The following is an 18,538-nucleotide window of genomic DNA, read 5'->3' on the forward strand; positions in this document are numbered from 1 at the left end:
GCTCTGTCACAGCCTGTACTCAGTGCTTTAGCCAACACATTTTCCTCCAGCTCAGCAGCTGGAGGGGGTGCTTGGTGAATGGGCTGTGGGTGTCAGCCCAGGAGGTGTTGCTGGGTTTTGGGATGTGGGGAAGGAAGTTTTCCTTTATTTCCAGCATGCTGGAGGGACTCAGTGAAAGAGATGGGGTTGGATGGCCATCCTGGTACAAGCTGCCAGTCTATTTGGCTGGCAGTCTCCCATGGCACCCAGAAGAGTGGAAGGAATATCCCAGGTAGACAATTTTGTCCCTTTCCATCCCGTTTTCCCAGCCCTTGGCTGTCAGTGAAGCCGAGCTCACACCACGTCTCCACTGACCCCCTGGTAATGTAAGGACACCATTAATGTTGTATTTTTCCAGACAGTATCTCAGAGTCAGTTCATGCCTTGCTGCAGGTGGAGCACCCAGCCTGTGTGAGCCTCCAGCCTTTCATGTTCTCCCTGGGTGCTCTGGCACCGGGCAGCTCCTCCAGCTCCTCCACGGCCTCTCCGCACAGCTGGCGGAACACCGGCAGCCTTTTCCTGGAGCCAGGGGAGCGTCTCAAATCCGTGCCTTCCTTCTCCAGGCGCATGGAGAAGGTGACAAAGGTGGGGAGGTGCTGAGGAAGAGAGGAATAGGAGTCTTCATCCGTGCTGAGGTAGTGCTGTAACGTGGGGTGGCAGGACGTGGGTCCTTGGTAGACGTTGCTGGCGCCTGCACCGTCCAGGGTGCGGAATGCAGGGATGTTCCTGCAGCTTTTGAGGAAGATGTATCTGATGTCCCTGGAGGTGTGGTAGGGTGTGCATTCCGGTGATGAGGAGGGGCTCCTGGCTTCACATTGGAGAGCTGGTGCCGACATTGTTGCTGGCCTTGTGTGGGGATAAATCACACAGTTAGCAAGGTGGTAGGTGATAGAGCTGGTCAGGAGTCCTCAAAACCCCCCACAGAACATCCCTCCCCCCAAAATATCAGATTTCCAGAATCCTCTCTTCCCTCTCCCTTCTCTAAACTGACCAACTTTGACAAGTAACCTCAAGATCAGTAACACAACTCCATCGTAGTCTTTCACATCAAAATCAATAGATATCCACCAAAATTAAGACTTTGCTGTGTTTGTTGCGGAGAAGGGCCTTGAATCCCAAGCTCCAGTTCATAGATGACTACAGTCACCACCAGCCTGGGTGTGGGAGTGTGTTGTCAGAGACAGACAAGTTGTCTCCATCATTCTTGGAGCTCTTTGCAGGAATGAATAACCACTGACTGGATTTAGGATCTGAAACTGCGTCTTTGGGGAAAGGCTGACCCTGTGCACTCTCAGACAGCCTTCTGTGTTCTTCCACCACAACCCACTGAATACTGAAGCTCTTTCCCAGGTTTTGTACACTGCTGTGTAAAATTCAGATTCTTGGAGGGGGGGAAAAGCCCAGCCTACTCCATGCTTTGATACCTGGCTGGAACCTACAGAGTTGACAAAGAGAGAAGGCGACCAACCCTGTTCATGGATAATTCATCTCATGCATAACTCATGCTCACACATTTCATGGATAATTTAGGATAAGGGCTTGCAAGATCAGGATCTCACATGGAAGTGAAGGGTCTCTCATGAACAAAGCTGATGGAAAACTCTAGCTGTGGGACAGAGAGTTTCTGAATGTGGCAACATGCCAGCAGCTGGGAGAGCAGAAATGCTGTGGTTCCTTGAATGTTGGCATCTTCCAACCTGGGCAAACTCAGAACATGTCTGGCACAGTGTCCTGTCTCTGAGAATGGCCAAAATCTGGTCAGTCAGAGGAGATACAAGCATAGCAACTCCACTGTGTGGGAGCAGGAGGTCTTAATATCCCAGGGCTTGTCCAGAAATCCAGAAAAAGCACCTTCCTCTGCGGTCCAAGTGCTCGGCTGTCTCTAATATGAGCAGAATGTAATCAAGCATTTTTATCTTTATTCCTCATTACTACATTTTCCTTCTCTTCCAAACACAAACCAGAACGGGGCAGCTGATGTTTTCCCCCCTGGTGTGAGAGCACTGGAATTTCACGCAGTGGAGGAAGAGATCCCTGCTCTCAGACTCGGGCCGTGCCGTGGGAACACGTTCAATCCACCACTGGGGAAGGCACACGGCACCCACCTGGAGCCCAGCCCCTCAGATCCAGAGGAGGCTGGATCTTAAAGCTCAACTCACAGGCATCAAACATTTAAACAGACCAGTCGAGGGCTGAATTATTAAAATCACCCCACGTGAAATGTTTCGCTGCAAGACGACGAGCACTCTCCTTCCCCGGTTCATTGTCTCTGCGGGGTGTCAGAAATACTAAGGCTCATTCTGCCTTTCCCTTCCCCCTTGAGATACTTGGAACAAGTGAAGCACTCCCAGCTGCCAAGAAACATTGAATATTTATGAATCCCCTTAATCACAGAGGCAGGGACCATTCCAACCAGCTTAGTTTGGCAATGTTTTGGCCTTGCCTCCTAGAGAGGATCAGAACTTGCTCCCAGAAGTCCTTTTCACCCCCCTGGAGCTGATCAACAGTGTGTCCTGTTCAGGTGGCAAACCCTAGGAGTAGCTTAACGGATGGAGATACTTCATCCCTGCTCCTGCACTGCCTTTTGGGGTAAGAAATACAAATTAGTTTGCCTTGGGATGTGCCTCCACAGCTTCAGCCTTGCAAGCAGAGAAGCAGCAAGTCCTGGGGAAAGTGTCCTGACTTTCTTACTGTTTTCTCACCATTGTTATCCCATTATTTCACTTAATATGGTGTTTGCTTCAACCTCCAAAAGAAAAGCAAACCCAGTACAGCCACAAAAGTAAAGCAAGCAGTGATTTCCCCCCCCCACCATGTTTCTTCTATATTTTCCCTTTCCCCAGCTTACAGGAACAGGGGAGACCAGCACTATTAACCATGAAAAAAGAGGTTATTCTTCGGTCAAAATGAAATCCAAGTGGCAAAAGCAGGGTTTTCACTTTTATCTTCTTATTTGTGTTCCAGCATGCACAGAAATAATTTTTTTCTAATTCCTCATAAGCGTTTGGTATGAAAGGGAAACTCCTTGGGCTTTTTGGATTTTGGTTTGGGGGTTTTTTAGTTGTTTTTTGGGGGGAGTCATGCTCTTTTTGTTAAACATCCTTATTGCCTTCTTTAAATGGACTCTGTCACACAATGTTCAGAGACTCTGGTTTGAGAAAGCTTCTGAAACTGTGTGTCTTTGATCAAGGCACTCGTGTAAACTATTTGTGGGTGCTTGCAGCCTTCACTGGTAAGAGATTTGTCAAAGGCAAGTTATTTCCAGTTGAGTTCACTGAGCAAACATCTGGCTTTTAAACAAATCTCCTGGTGGAGAACAGGACATGAGGCTTGTGCTGTGATGGAAGGCTCTGGCTGACCCGTTGAGCAGCAGTTTGGAGCAGGAGAGGGGGGTGTGCCCTCCCTTTGCTGCTGAGCTTTGCAGCAGAGTGTGCAGGGACAGCACCGTGCATGCCTGGAGTTATTGCCAGTGCTCACCAGCATGGAAACAAACCTGAGGTCTTCTAAATCCAAGATTCTGTAAGAAAAGCTTTAGTGAGAGTAGTTCTGACCAAGCAGCAGCCTGGAAAACTCTCTCAGCAAGGAATGTGTGCGCAGGGGAGCTGCGATGGGTGGATGGCAGCTGACTGGCGTTAGTCAGCTCTCTCACTGCTCCCACTCCCAAGGACCTAAGACTTCTCTCCTCTCAGCATTGGCCTCCCTGGACCCAGCAGAAGTGGAAAAGCCACTCAAATATTTATTAAAAAACCCTGATGTTCTTACAGGACTCACCGAAATCCTGGATACTTTTCTGTTTGGTCCTGACAGACAATTAATGTCTTCAGAACACTTCCACAAGGAGCTGGATGGTATCCACCCTGGCTTTGGGGGATTCTGGCAGAGGTTGTGTGTTGCTGTTGCAACATTCCGTTGTCACGCCAGCGGAATTCTGGGCTCCACATCACAAAGGACCAAGAGGTGACCTTGTGTGGCACCAGTGCAGCGTGCCTTTATCTCTGTGGAGAGGGTGTGCACGACCAGAACGGGAGGGGTCTGAGGACCATATAAACCACAGGACTGCTCACCACCTGGCTGGAGGTGTCACTGTCCTCTAATTAAGGCATGGGAGTCACAGGTCCCTTGGAGAGCACTTGTCTCATGGGATGCTTGAGGACTCCTGCGTTGAGGTCACAGGGTGGATCCAGCCCTGCTCACACCAGCGCTGTCACAGTTCCCTCTGTCACATGGCAGCCATCACCCAAAGGGACACCTGAATGCTCGTGACATGCTACACCTGCTCACACATGGCTGTGGGATTCCTGTAAATGTGGGATTTGGGGGCATTTTGGCAGCTCTTTTAATCTATAAATTCCCCTGAGTGGAGGTTGCTTGTCCTGGGGTAACTCTCGAGTGAGCAAAGATCCCTGTGATGACTTCACACATTGTGCTAATGCTGCTTCCAGGCTGAGTGTGAAAACCCTGGTACCTCATGTCATAACAGAGCTACAGAACTCTCCTGGCTTGCTGAAGGTACAGCAGAGCCTGGTGCACTTCACAAGGGCTCAGGCTCCCTGTCCTAAAACATTTTTTGCAGCTGTTGAACAGCTTGCTGCATTAAAAGCCATGAATGACTTGAAGTCATACTTGTAAAGAAATAGGTTGCAGGATTTTCAGCACTCTGGGAATTGGGAGCAACAGTGCTTTGTAAATTAGATCTATTAAATACTTAGTAATATCAAAATTTCATGCAGTACTTTTCTTCAAAGAAGTCTGAGGTGGCTCTGTTCATCAAGCAGTTTTCCCTTAAACTGACCTGGCCTTTCAGAATCACTTGGGAGGTCGTATTTGATCCCGAGTTAATTCCTAATGAGATTTCCTGCTTCCCCAAGGCCTTCTACTGACGTATACAAAAAGCGAGAGACCAGACCAGAGCCTTTTATCCAGACATTTCTCAGCTTTGAAGATGTTTCTGCAATACCAAGAATTGCCAATCACATGGGCAGAACTGGATAGTTCTGGTCCTCGGGAACCACGAGCCTGGAATCTGAGGGAGGTGGTTCATTCCTGCAGCGGGTGATCCCCATTGTGACATGTATTTTATTGAGGAGGAGGCTGGGATGGTCCTGCTGGGTTCTGGCTTTGTGCAGTGCTTGGAGGGTGGTTGTTGGAGATCTCCAGCAGTGACTAACAGGCACTGGATATACCCAAATAGCAGCGTGAAGTGGTAACCTGGCAATCAGCACGTCCTTGAAATAAATGAGCAAGCGATCCTCTGAGTGTGAGCACTTCTGGTGGTGCCAGTGGTGTTGGCTGGTATTATCAGCTCATCCCAGAGCTTCTCAAGGCTGCCTTTATCTGCAGATCTCATGTGGTGCAGCACAGATCACCCCTGTCCCTGAAAAATAGGGCTACTGTGGGACAGAGCCTTAGGAAGTATTTAGCAATGCCAATTTGTGGAACAGGATTTCTGGAACAGGCAGCCCAGATTCTGGACTGCTGGAGGCTCAGTTTCAGAATGTCCAAACTGGAAAGGGGTTAGTGGAAAGAGTGTCTCCCACCTGGAACTCACCACACACCCCCCTCACCCACCACACCCCCCGAGCTGGCAAACAGAGCCCTCCTCTTGCACTCCCAGCCCTCCCGAGGGTGCTGGCACTCCTCTGTGTGCATTCCTCTTGTTTATTCCTGCCGTGCATTGATGCAACAGGTCACACGTTTGCAAGAAGCTGCCAAAGATAATACACAACCTGTCATAGTAACAAGATCATCAGAAGGAAAACTGAAGAGATAATAAACCGGCAGGAAAGCTGAAGAGTAAGAAACAAAAGAGGAGCAGAGAGGAAGTGACAATGTTATCTTTGTTTAACGCTCCTCTGAGTCACCATTAGTTATTTAAGATATTCATCTGCCGGCTCCCAGACCCGTCAAATTAAGAGATCCGAGGGGTGGTGGGGCTTTTCTCATTGCCAAACAAGTTGCTCTTGTCCAAAGGGAGAGGAAGCTTCTGTGAACGACGGATGCATTTTATTGCAGCTCGCTTTGGAAGCCAGAAGGAGGCAGTGCCATATGGAGCACATGGATTTTCTTCTGGGAATGCGTGTTGGTGATTGATTCACAGAGGCTGTAACAGGAGGGCAGTAAGGATAAGGAGGGCATTAAGGACAGGACAGGAGCATCAGCCCGTTCCCATAGCTGGAAACCAGAGGCTGTGTGGGCAAGGCACAGGGCTGGGAGCAGCCCAGGACACCCACACTTTATGGAGAGCTTGTCAAATGGGGGAAAACAGCTCCAAATCTGCTGCTGCAGTTCTCCAAGGAGGACGAGTTTAGGTCCATCACAGGATAACCACAGGCATCCAGGAGAGGTGGTGCTGTGGGAACTGAGTGGGTGACTGAGATGTTCTCATAGCATCAAACCCTGGCCCCTCCAGACACCAGGACCAGGTGACACCTCTGAGTCATCACTTCTGCCGTCTCACTCCTCCTTCACTTCCACAGACAGATCCCCAAGTCCAGTGACCCTGAGCTTAGCTCAGCTGGTTGGAGCATGGTGCTTGAGTTTGATCCCTGTGTGGGCCATTCACTGCAGAGTTGGACTTGATGATCCTTGTGGGTCCCTTCCAGCTCAGAATATTCTGTGATTTCTGAAATTTAGAGCAAGTGGAGAGATCCAGGAGCTGTCTGTCCTGCTGCCAGGCGAGGCTGCTGTGTGCACCCATGTGTGCATGTTTGGAGAAGCGCCTCTTCCCTCTGCCTTTTGCTCCTGCCAATTAACCCAGGATCCAGGAGAGCAGCAAGAACATCAATTTAACATATGGGCTCAAAATAGTCAAGACAGCCTTTCCCTGAGGGCTTTGCAGAGAGAAAGGAGGCACCTGGCAGGGAGAAGTGGTGAAGAGGGAGGAAAGAAAGGAAACACAACTGGCTGCAGGATGCCCAGCTTCCCTTGATTTGTGTCTAGGCCAGAGGAGAGGGTAAAAAGGGTGACAGGAGGGATGGAGAGCACTGGCTGGGTGACTTCTCCCCTTGCAGTGGGGCAGCTCTGCAGAGCACGTTGGACAGGCCTTGGAACAGGATCTCCCTCCCAAGCCCTCCCGGGAAAACAGAGCCCTGCAAACCGGCGAGGCGTGGGATTAAATAAATTAATGATCTGAGGAAGGTGGATAGGAAGGAACAGTCATCTTGGTGGTAAAAAAAACCAAACCACAAGAACTGAGGATTTATGGCAGGGGTCAAAGGCTGGATCCCTTCTGGATCCAGGCTGAAAGCTCCATGAGGTCCCTCGTTCCTGAGTGGCTGCACATTCACTGCCAGCATGAAGGAGCAGGACAGAAATTATCACAACCAAATAATTAGCAGCACAGCAGCTGGGAGGGCTGCACAGACAGATAATGTGGCAAAACGTTAAACAGCAGCTTTAGCATTGTCAGGGGGTTCTGCTGAGGCCAAAACAGAGCAGGGGAAGATGTGAGGCATTAGATGGGGAACTCTCCACATGGTCCACTGCTTTGGGCCCTGTGTAACTCCTCCTGCACACTGTGCCTGTGATATAATGTGCTGTATGGGACCATTTTGGCAAGAGCCAATTCCAGCAGGAGTTGCCTACCCTCTTCTTTGAAACCTCTGACAATGGAGTTGAGAAACCATCCCTGTCCCCACAGCAGCCTGTGCCAGCACTGCCCCGAGCGCGTGTCCTCGTGCTGACCTGGCCCGATCCCTGTGCACCCTGAGCTCACGATACGCCACCAAAAAACAAAGCTGCCAAGTGTCACCTCTTTCTGGGGTGGAAAAAGATGCAGGAGATGAGTGGCCTGTCCCATGGAGAGGATTTTATTGACGGCAGGAGAGACTCCCCTGCTGTCCCCGCTGCAGGCTCGGTGCGGGGCCAGGGGCTGCCAGTGCCCGCTCGGCTGAGGGGGTTAACAGGGTCTGATCTGCACCACGGCCACCTGCCCGAGCACCCCCAGCCCATTTCACACATGCAATCAAACATCTGCTCGGCCCTAATGACTGCCCGTCAGCGCCGAGCGGGGCCGTATCTGAGGCGGCGACCTCGGGCTGGAAGGCACCGGAGCCCATCGCCAATCTGCCGGCCCAGCTGTCGGCCAACACACCACGGGCCAACCCAGCCCTTCCTCCCGCACACACGGGAATCAAACGGGGGCTCCGCGGGCTCCCGCGGCTGCAAACACCTCCAGCGTGAGCCCACAGCTCCCTGGGGGAGCCCTTTGGAAAAGGTATCAGAGACCTCGGCGCTCTCTGCCTTGGCGAAGCGCCAGCCTTGCGTGCGGTGGAAGGAGCCACACATAAAAACTGTGATGTCCTCTACTTTTATTTTTATGTGTTTGTTTTATTTTGTGTGTTTATTTTCAAGGAGATTACCAGTAAACTTAACGTCAATACAGTTAATCCCCATATATATTTACTGAGGGCAATTAGCTGGCATTTATATTAAATATACACAATAGACAGTTGGATATACAGTTTGTATAGTATAATTAGATATATATACACACATAAATAGATGCATAACTCTGTCTGCAGTGTGTGTTGGTGAGGAAGGACCAGGGTAATGTGCCGTGACAATATTTATCTCACACCATATTTATACCCTGATAGCTGGAGAAGTACGATGGGGCTCTGCAGGAGAGTTCTGGGAGGAGAGCAGGTGCTGCAGGGGAGACACACAGATGGGTGCAGTGCCAGGGCGATTCCGGGGTAACAAAGGGCTTTGGGAACCTGGGGTGACAGCAGCAAGGGGAGACTGAGTCAATCAGAGGACTCAGACAGGGCTGTCCAAGCCCAGGTTGTGTCCAGGTGTGGGAGCAGCTGTTGAAGGCAAAGCCTATCTCAGAAACACAAAGGCTGCCAATCCTCCTTGGCCTTTTCTCCAATATCCTTTCCTGGGGTGAAACTCTTCCATGCTCCAGCTGGAGCCCTGATGGTCAGGAGAGTGTGGTGGGGAACTGGCTGGCTGGTTTCCTGTTCCAGCCTGGCAGCTGTGCTCTGCTTGGAGCATCCACCAGCCTTCCCAGAGCAGAGAGGGTGAGGGAGACCTGGCACACCACAGTCCTGCAGTACTTGGCTCCTCTGGAAACATGGGACAGCAGCTGAGAGGGGCAGCTGGGTTAGAGGACCAGGGAGAATTCCCTACCCCTCCTTAGGAATTCCCATGTGAGCTGGAGCCAGATGGCACCTCCAGACCTTATTCCACCAGGAAAAACAACCACTTTTGAGATGGTTGAAGACACAAATTTTTATACCCAGAAAAGACTGATCCCTGTGGAAGTTTTCACATGCTTGCCCCAGCTTTGGAGCCGTGTACAAGTGTTTGACCAATGTGCCTCTTCCCAAAAGGCCATCACTTACGTGGATATAGAAAAGCCTTGCACTTTGCAAGCTTGCAAAAGCATGCAAGATTTGCTAAACATGCAAATTATAGTTTATCACTAGCAGTAATAAAAACTAACACAGCCATTTCCCCTGTTCAGCCTCTCCAGCAGTCATTCCCACTCCTGCTGGAACTGCACATCTGAGCGATGGGAGCTGCTCATGCGTGTGCCTCCAACTCCATCATCCCAAAGCCCTGTGAGAGCAAACAACCTCCCTCTTCCTGCATCTAAAACCTGTGGGCCATCCTCAGGGGGACCATCCCAGAGCTCAGTGCATGGCTGAGTCAGTCCCAAGTCTCAACCCTTGTTTGCTTTGGAAAAAAATGTCAATTTACTGCTTTGTGTGCCTTCCACCTGTTCCTTCTTGGCTGCCACCAGCCTGGTTTTTAATCACTCTGGATTGCACAGGCAGTGTTAAAATCCTGCCTGCAGTAAAGAGTGGTGTGAAGCTGTGCTGCCTGTGGAAGACTCTCAGAGTCCTCAACATCCCCTCTCACCTACGAGCTTCTCCAACCTTGGCCCAGATATAAAGGACCGGCTGAATTCTGGGAGCACCTCCCCTCAGCTCCGTCCTGCTCCTGCAGGGCAAAGTAAGCCAGACAATGGCATAATTAAACCTTCTCCTCCCTTAAAGTACTGTTCAGGGAATTTGATTCCCAGCTGCTATTTATGGCTATTGATTCCTGCACTCCTTATTACGACGCTAAGTGACCTGTAACCAGCGCGGCAACTGGCGGGTTTATCAATCTCCTTCGGATAATTAGTGACGCAGGAAGGCGGGAGAAGGAAATAAATGGTGTGCTTGAGAAAAGTTTGTTTACCACCCAACGGGGGAGTACCAGGGCCAGATGAAGAGTCGGTGAAGACCTGCATTTCATCATGCCCGGCCTGGAGGAGCCGGCCTTGGATGCTGCTCCCGGCGCTTGGTCAGGATTTGGGCAATATCTGCTCTGGACTCTTGTCCCGTTGGGAGCTCCTGCCTTATGAAGGTCTCCTTGCCTTGGGTGAAGAGCTGTGATGAACAGCCACGTGCATGGGAGCCCAGCCTGGGCATGGGAGGGCTGGAGGAGTGGAGGAAGCTCTGGCATCTGTGTGAGCACCGGTGGGGCCAAAATGTGATAAATCCCTTTTTCAGGCACATCCCATCCCTGGAGACCAAACCAGCCCCTCTCCCAGCGCCCTGCTGAGGCAGGTGGTGTGCTCAGAACAAGGGTCAGAGGGATAATTAGCATTTTGGCCTCTTTCCTGTTGAAATGTTGCCTGCAATTAACTCCCACCAGAGGAGTCAAACAGAGTGTGGCCCTTCCTTGGATCCAGGTGGATCGCCCTGCAGAGCAGAGCTGTGTGCAGGGCTGGCTGGGATGAGCCAAGGGGCTGCTGGGGAGCAGCTGCCTGGTGTTACTCACACTGATCTCACACTTTTTGTCATTAAATTGCTGTAAGCAAACTTGGCAATCTGAAGATGATTAAATGAACCAGTCCTGCAAAATAAACCCAGAGCTTTTATTAGCAGGACGGGAGCAGCAGGTTATCTGCAGGTATGTTTAAAGCCCTTGTGATGCCCTTGCATAAACAGATTTCGAGGGTGCAGAGGGTGGCTGGAAATTCAGAGTTAAAAATGAGAATTAAACCCACGTCTCCTCCAGGCTGGGACAGGGCCGTACCCCCAAATAATCGCTTTGCTGCTCCTTGCTGACCTCTTTCCCATGCAAATAGCTTTTCAGTGGAAGGGCTAATTCATTCTCACAGCTAAAAATGATCATTGCTGTGAGAAAGTGTTCTGGGCGTGAATCCTTTTCGCAGCAAATAGCAGCATTAACAGGTTCATTTTCTCCCAGCAATGCTATCAAAATCTCTTTAACTGCTTCCAGCGCATACCACAGATGCACAAGCCTGCAAAAAATGGGTGGGAGATGTGATTGCAGTCAGACCTCCTGCCTCAACCTCAAAACCCAGCTCAGCCCCGTGCTGAGCAACATCCACTCCTGATGGTTGCCAGAGTCTGTGTTCCCTCCCGAGGTGCCCTGGGAGCACGTCCCAGAGATGGCTCCATTTCTAGGAAAATATGCAGGAAGTGTCTGCTTTTCTGCAGACAGACACACAGCACCGCTTGAGAATGGGCTGGTTTCCCTGTACATTACAGCTTCATGCCCTCCTGCCCCAGCTGACTTTGGTTTCTGGGATTTCTGGGCATTGCTTTGCCTGGGTTTAGTTGCCACCTACAGCTAATTTGTGTGGCCTGTCCCACGTGTCCCCAGCAGCCTTTGGCTGCCCTGTCTAGACTGTACATCCCACCTCCATATCTCCAGGCTCTGGTGGAGGTTGGGTGTAAGCCTTTCTCTCCTGCAGTTTTCCCAGGAAATGAAGGAATAAGTAGCTGAAGCCCTGAAATTATTGGGTGGATCATTGCCAAAACTGGGAAAGAAACACGGGCTGTTGATCCTCTGCTTTAGCCACCAAGCCAAGTGCAGCTTCAGTGCTGTGACACAGTGTGTGGTGTGGTGCTCCAGCTCAGTTATGACCTTAGGAACCATGGCATGGACTGTTGCAGACCTGATCTGGGGCAAATTCCTCCTGCTTATTATCTTTCCAGGGACTCAGCGACTTTTGTGCGATGCCAGGCTCTAGCCCAGCTCTCGAGGATCACTGAGACACAGAAGGGTTTGGGTTGGAAGGGACCTTTAAAGGTCATCGAGTCCTGCAATGAGCAGTTACATCCTCTTCTAGACCAGGTTGCTCAGAGCCCCATCCAACCTGGCCCTGAATGTCTCCAGGGATGGAGCATCTGCCACCTCTCTGGGCAACCCGTGCCCGGTGTTTAATTACCCTCACTGTAAAAAATGTCTTATATCTAGTCTCAAGCTTCCCCATTTAGTTTAAAAACATTACTCCTTGTAATGGTACATTACAAGGATGGCGTGTTTGAGGTTTCTCCTGGCTCTGGGAGAAGCGTGGGGATGCAGGTCTGGCAGGTTTTGCAGCAAGAGGGGGCTGAGCAGCCTCTCGCTCCGAGCAGCCGCAGCGCGAGGCTGTGGATTCCCAGAGCCCAGGGATGTGCTGAATGCAGCAGCTGGCTCCGAGCAAACGCTATCCAAAGGTCGTCAGCGATGCTCCCTTCGCAAAGAAGCCCACACGCCTTCCCCATGACAACCTGTTACGTGCTCCAAAGGAAAACAATATTGCTCTTTTTTTTTTTTTTTTGATTATTTGCTGATTTGCCTCCCGCATCCATCGGAGCTGCTGCTTCTGCCTCCCAAGTCCAAATCGTGGCTTTCGGGGTTGATGTCGAGTCAGTCCCTCCGTGCTGATCATTTTTACTGACCCCGTGGTGCTGTGCCAACACGTGCTGGGGAGAGCTGGCTGAGTTTCCTGGGCACTGCTGGGCAAGACCAGGAACACTGGGACCAGATGACCCTCCTCTTGTGCCAGTTTTGTAGCACAGTGATGCAGCCCTGGAGTAACGTGGAAGCAGGAGCTGCAATTCTATGGCCATGGGGAAAAGGGGGAAAAGAAGAATGATGGAGAATTATGGCACAAAGACTTTGCAGGGAAGTTGCACAGAGATGTCACTGCCTTGCACAGCGTCCTCCTGGCTTGTGAAGCAGCTCTGAGGAAGGGAACAGGAGCTCAAGCACTGACCTGGTGCTCTGCGTGGGACAGCCAGAGCCCAAACCCCTGTGGCCTTGGACATGGTCCCTGAGCCCAGGAGACATTTAGTTGCCCCTGATCTTAGGGAAAAACTGACTCCAGAGCGTGTCAAGGAAGTGATAAACTAGACACCCAGGTCTTATTCCTGGATCCATCACTCGCCCCCTCAGCTACCTTGGGCAAACTGCTCAGGCTCTCTTAGCAGCAAAATAGCTTTAACAGCACTGTCCTACTTTGCAGTGATGTTTTGAAGGCAAATTTGTGTTTCCCTGGGGAGAGGAACTAGTGGAAAACCTGTTCATCAACCAAAACAGGGCTTAGCCACCCTGTTTGTAAATGAATGACATGCTAAGGAGCCTGGCACAGCCATCTCCTGGGAGAAACTTGCTTTTTCGTCCTCCTTTTTTTTTTTTTTCCCATGGAGGAAAAACCCATCAAGATAAATTCATGGATATAAAATCAAAAGATCTTTGGTAACCTCTTCAACTATTAAAGTAAGAAAATAACGATAATAATGAGTGCTGCAGTTTCACTCAGAAGATAAAAAAAAAAAAAAAGAAGAAAAAAAATCGTGCCAATTTCTTTTTGCTTGCCAGCAGATAAGAGCCTGACCCAGATTGGCAGAGCTCAGCTTCCTCCACAGCTTTGATTTTTCTTGGGGGAGGTTTCGTTGTGGCTGTGGGACCCCAAACCCCGAGGTTTCAAACCGCAAGCAGAGCAGCCGTGGGTCAGGTTTGATGGGGAGCACCACACTTTGCTCTCCTGCTTTGGGTGAATATTCCTCCCCATCAGGCTCACGGGGAGAGCTGCTGGTCCCTGAACACACAATCTGGCAGTTTGTACAGGTGACTAAATAAAAGAGAGGGGAAAAAAAATACCCTGCTCCAAGTTGTGAATGCTGAGCCCTGTGGGAATTGCAGCTCGAGGTGTAGAGAAACAGCAAATAAATGCTGTGGAGAGGACAGTGTTTGTTCTGTCCCTCCTGCAGATATGATGCCTTTAATTATATTTAGAAGTAATTTCTGCCAAGCCTTATAGTTTAGTATTATAAAAAGTTCCTTTTGTCACTTTTCCCCCATCTCTTCTGGCGGCATCCCTGTGAAATGGCAAGATAGATGGAATAGGCTAAAATAATGCGATCTGATTGAATAATGAATAAAGATTAATGAATTTTTGCTAACATAAATGATTACACGGTAATTGCTTTAATAATATAAAATTATTTTCTGCTACAAACCGTGATTAATGATACCAACTGAGCATTTGAATCATGGGTCCTGTTTTTTTGTAAGTTCACTGATTAAATAAATAACACAATAGTTCACTCCTAATTTTTCTACAGGCAGCCATCACCAGGTAATTGGTTGGGACACCAGGGTTGGGAGAACCTGCAGTTCTATGTATCAAAACTCTTAGTCATCTCTTACCTCCTCACCAACAGAATTAAAAGGAGCAATAGCTTCTTTCCCACATCAGGAACTTGTTCATTACTTGTATTTCCAGGGCAGTGGGTTGGTGGTTGGTGTGGAATGGTCCTCACAGAGCCCAGGGCCTTGTGCTGGGAGCAGAGCAGGGGTCTCATTTTAGGATGAGATGGAGACAGACTGAGCAGTGTCCTGTCTCAAAGCCTGGGGGCCAAGGAAGGATAGAAGAAAACGGGATTTTTTTTTTTTTACCTACCCATTTTGAGATGAAACAATCCCATTTTGTAGATGCCTGATGCTCACTAGACCTTCCAGGACAAGGGGTCCTCACCACCCCAATTTGCACCCCACTTTTGGCAACAACTTCGACACCTCTGAACTCTTTTGCCTCTTTGGCAACAGAGATAAATCAGCCTTGGCCTCCCCGCCTTAGCAGGGTGTTAATGAAGCGTTTAATCATTTGGTGTTTCTTTTGCTTTGCCTCCTTTTTATTTTAGTTTGCAGGAATCAGAGAAACACTCAAGCATGGAAAAAGGCAGCTATTGAACGTCTGTATCTGTTATTTGCCCCCATGATGGGGAATTAATTGCCTTTTGATTAATGAGCCCTTCAGAGCCATGCCTGAGCAGGGACTGAGGGAAAGGAGGAGGGAGAAGTGGGGAGAAAATCGGCTGCTGTGCTCCAACCTTGATGTTTTCTGGGATGCCAGGAAGGGGTTAAAGAGCCAAAAGCCGATGGTGCTGTGGGGTGATGTTGATGGTGGGAAGGCAGAGGGAGAAATCTTAGTCTTGGCATGTGTCACAGGAGAGAGAGAGAAATTCAGGCAGCAGTTTAATTCTATGAGTGCTTTCACGCCCCTTGAATGGAGAAGGGGAAAATTATTTAATTAAAAATATATTTACTTTTAATGCAACCATCAATATTTCCATCCGTGCTGATTGTTGAGAGGGTTTGTGTGTTTGCATGTTTAAACACTTCTAAGCTCTGCCTCTCACTTACTCCTTCTTCATCAGCAGCTGCTCGTGCACACTCACCCAGATCCCTGTGCACTCATCCAGATCCCTGAGTGCACACTCATCCAGATCCCTGTGTGCACTCACCCAGATCCCTGAGTGCACTCATCCAGATCCCTGAGAGTACACTCACCCAGGTCCCTGTGCACTCACCTAGATCCCTGTAGGCACTCACCCAGATCCCTGGGTGCACTCATCCAGCTGCCCATGACTTCCCAGATGTGGGACTTGGGTAGTTTTTGGTGGTTCCCAAGAAGGGAATCCAGCTGTGACAGCTCTGGGTTGCAGGTCCCCCCCAGGTGCTTTGCTGGCTGGATCCTCTGCCCTGCCAAGTCCATGTGCTCTGGGCAGGCAGGCACGAGCATCCCCTAAACACAGGAGCTGGGAGCTGCCCCTGCTGCTGTTTCTAGATAATTTAGCCAGTTGAAAATGGCAGGATTCAGGGATTTCGGCAACAACACGCCTAGAGTTGTACAGTAAAGCTCCAGCAGCCCTTCCGATCTGTGTTCCTTCCCTGTGTCCAAATGCTTCCCAGTTATCCATTTGCCTTTCTTGTTCCTACACTACACGGATGGATTTAAGGGATTTCTCCACAATAGCCCTTAAATCTCCTTGCTGGGTGCTGCTGAATGGCAGCACAGTTTGATGTGGCTCTGCCGTCGGGGTCCTCTCTGTGTTCTGACTGCACAGGGACAGCGGCTTTGTGTGAAATACGGCTGGAGGAATGTGTGCTGGGATAACAAAAAGTTTGGCTTTTGCTTGAAACAAATTGCCTTTGTCAGTTTGACCTTGAAGCTCAGCCACCAGACCACTAGAAATGGCAGTGTTTGCTCTGTTATCATCCTTCTTCCCCTCTCCAGAGAAGCTTCCTGTCTCCCAAGACTGGCAGCATCATTCCTTATTTCTCAGGCTTGGGCTGCATCGCTTTGATTAGTCTTATTTTGCTGTTTATTTGTTGGGGTTTTTTTTAATATTTGCAAGGCCGTGAGGAAGAAGCTCTACCTCCCACAAGGATTTTGAGCCCCATCCTCCCTTTTCCACGGTTGTCAGAGCCTGGGATGAGGGTCTGGGTGGGAATCAGAGCTATGGCTCTGCGGGCCCCGTGCAGGCAATGCCGGCAGGCTCTGAGCTCCCGTCCGAGCCCAGCTCTGCCTCTCCTTACTGATGCAGCTCACGGCTTCATTTCTGCTCTCATATTTCAAGTGGAAAATTTGGTGAAAACAAAAAATTAGCAGGACATTCTTAGCAGAGTAGCAACAAGCAGTACAATCTATTAGCACCAGCCTTTTTTGTGCACGCACAGTTATTGCTCGGCATCTGTTTACAGCAGAGCTGCTAAAGGATAGAGCCATCACTGAGAGCTGAGAGACTGTGCATCTTCCTTCTCCTGGCAGGTTTCTGGTCTCAGCCCATTGGACTGGTCCCATCACTCCGTGTTTCCCTGAAGGAGAAGGTTGCTCCAGAGCCTGGAGCCTCCGGTGAGACGCAAATGCAATTTGCTGATTTTTCTGAAAATGGTGTTGAAATGATATTAATCCCTGGCTCCACATGAAAGATCAAAAGAGCCAGGGAGGCAGCGTTGGACACGGAATGGAAACCCTGCTCTGCAGAAAGAAGAAAGAGAATTGGAAACTTCCTGGCGGAAATACCCGTGTATTTAAACCAAGCCCAGTGGCAGCCAAAGTTGCCTTTGCTGGACCCAAACCACTGAGCAGAAATCAGGACAGAAAGCCCCAGAAGGCTTCTGTATTTCACTCCCTGTCCGGAGAAGGCTCTTTCTGAACCATTTCTAAGGCAACCCTGCAGTCAACCCTTTGCCTTTTATTGCCACAGTCTGTTCCACCTCCCATCAAATACAGCCCTGGATCTTTTTCCGCTGAGCTGCTGCCCAGCCCATTGTAGCCCATCTGGTGTTTGTGTGAGCTGTGCTCTGGTCCTCCCTGAATTTCACCAGCTTTACAGGATATCTCAGGCCCTTTCTCCAGTTTCCCATCACTGGGTCTCAACTCTGGTCTGATTTTGGTTTCATGTCCTCCGAAGGGTCAACAGCCTTTCCTGGGGCGAGCCCTCTGCAGATCTAATAAACATCTCCCCTCTTCCATCATCCGGGAGGTTAATTGAAATATTGAATCGTACCAGATCAAGAGAGACTCCTGTTAGACACATCCCTCCTGTCTGACAGGGAACCATTGATAATCCCTTTCTAGGTACAGCCAAATTGCCATATAAAGCTGTTTCCCAGCGTGCTGATGAGAATGTCATGGGGGACAGCTTGAAAAGCCTTCCTGAAGTAAAGAGAGATGACATCTCCTGCATCTTCCTCCAGCACCAGCCCTGCCACCCTGTAACTGGAAGAAATTGGATTGGTTTGACCTAATTTGGTCTTTACAAAATTCATGTTGGTTGTTATTCCTTTTCCTCTGTTCTTCCAGGTGCTCGCTCAGGCTTTGTTTGCTCTCAGAGCGCTGCCAAAAATTTGAGGGGAACTCATTCTCCTCCCTCCCCTTCCGCTAAGGCAGGTGTTGCACCTGCCCTTTCCTGCATTTTTGCATCGTCACCTCTTCAAAGATCGCTGTGTTGGCTCCAGAATCGTGTTCAGTGGTTCTATCTGTGCCCAGGGATGGAGCTGGCACAGCTTGGCTGGAAAACACCTGCCCTAGCTACGCACACTCCAAACTCCTCTGTCCCTTCCCAGCCTGATACTCCTCAGTGTTAATTGTGTCGGACACCAACTCACAGCTGATCAGTTTAGTAAAGACTAAACTGAAAGAGGCTTTAGCCGTCTCAGCATCATCTGTAATAGCTTTCCCTCTTCAGCCACTCTGACATTTTCAAATGGGATTTTTATTATTTTTTTTAAATTCAAAGTGACTTTTTCAGCTGTTTTAAAACGTAAATCAATTTCTCCTTAAAAAATTGAAGCGTTTTAATAACGCGACTGCAAATGTTGAAAAATAATGCCTTGAAACAGCTGAAGCAAAATGTTTCTTGCTACTAGTGATCAATTCTCCGGGGAATAACTATTAATGGCGGGGCCAGAAATT

General features: G+C 49.6%; 1 protein-coding gene across 3 annotated transcripts; it reads right to left on the reverse strand.

Annotated features, from left to right (window-relative positions):
- Positions 1-361: 361 nt before the first annotated feature.
- LOC113990473 lies at positions 362-4,932 on the reverse strand. 3 transcript variants are annotated; one of them, XR_005566473.1, is made up of 3 exons: positions 3,811-4,101; positions 3,517-3,556; positions 2,537-2,620 (listed from the first exon to the last, which is right to left on the reverse strand). XR_005566473.1 is itself a non-coding variant. In XM_039389306.1 (2 exons), the coding sequence occupies exon 2, from the start codon at positions 873-875 to the stop codon at positions 417-419; it is 459 nt and encodes a 152-aa protein (XP_039245240.1). In that variant the 5' UTR covers positions 876-885; positions 4,832-4,932; the 3' UTR covers positions 362-416. The 3 variants fall into 3 exon arrangements, 2 of the variants coding, with proteins under 2 accessions (XP_039245240.1, XP_027581761.2); XM_039389306.1 differs by lacking the exons at positions 2,537-2,620; positions 3,517-3,556; positions 3,811-4,101 and adding exons at positions 362-885; positions 4,832-4,932; XM_027725960.2 differs by lacking the exons at positions 2,537-2,620; positions 3,517-3,556 and adding an exon at positions 362-885 and having other exon boundaries at positions 3,811-3,987.
- Between the last annotated feature and the right edge of the window lie 13,606 nt (positions 4,933-18,538).

The sequence above is a fragment of the Pipra filicauda genome, unplaced genomic scaffold (genome assembly GCF_003945595.2).
Source record: "Pipra filicauda isolate LSUMZ 115617 unplaced genomic scaffold, ASM394559v2 scaffold71_size5581439_pilon, whole genome shotgun sequence".
Classification (NCBI taxonomy): Eukaryota; Metazoa; Chordata; class Aves; order Passeriformes; family Pipridae; genus Pipra; species Pipra filicauda.

Excerpts from the sequence above, each read along its gene's own strand:
- LOC113990473 (XM_027725960.2), bottom strand. The coding sequence starts at position 3,980 with ATGTGGAGCCCAGAATTCCGCTGGCGTGACAACGGAATGTTGCAACAG. Across the intron at positions 886-3,810 it reads GAAAAGTATCCAGGATTTCG|GCCAGCAACAATGTCGGCAC; the intron begins GTGAGTCCTGTA and ends TCCCCACACAAG.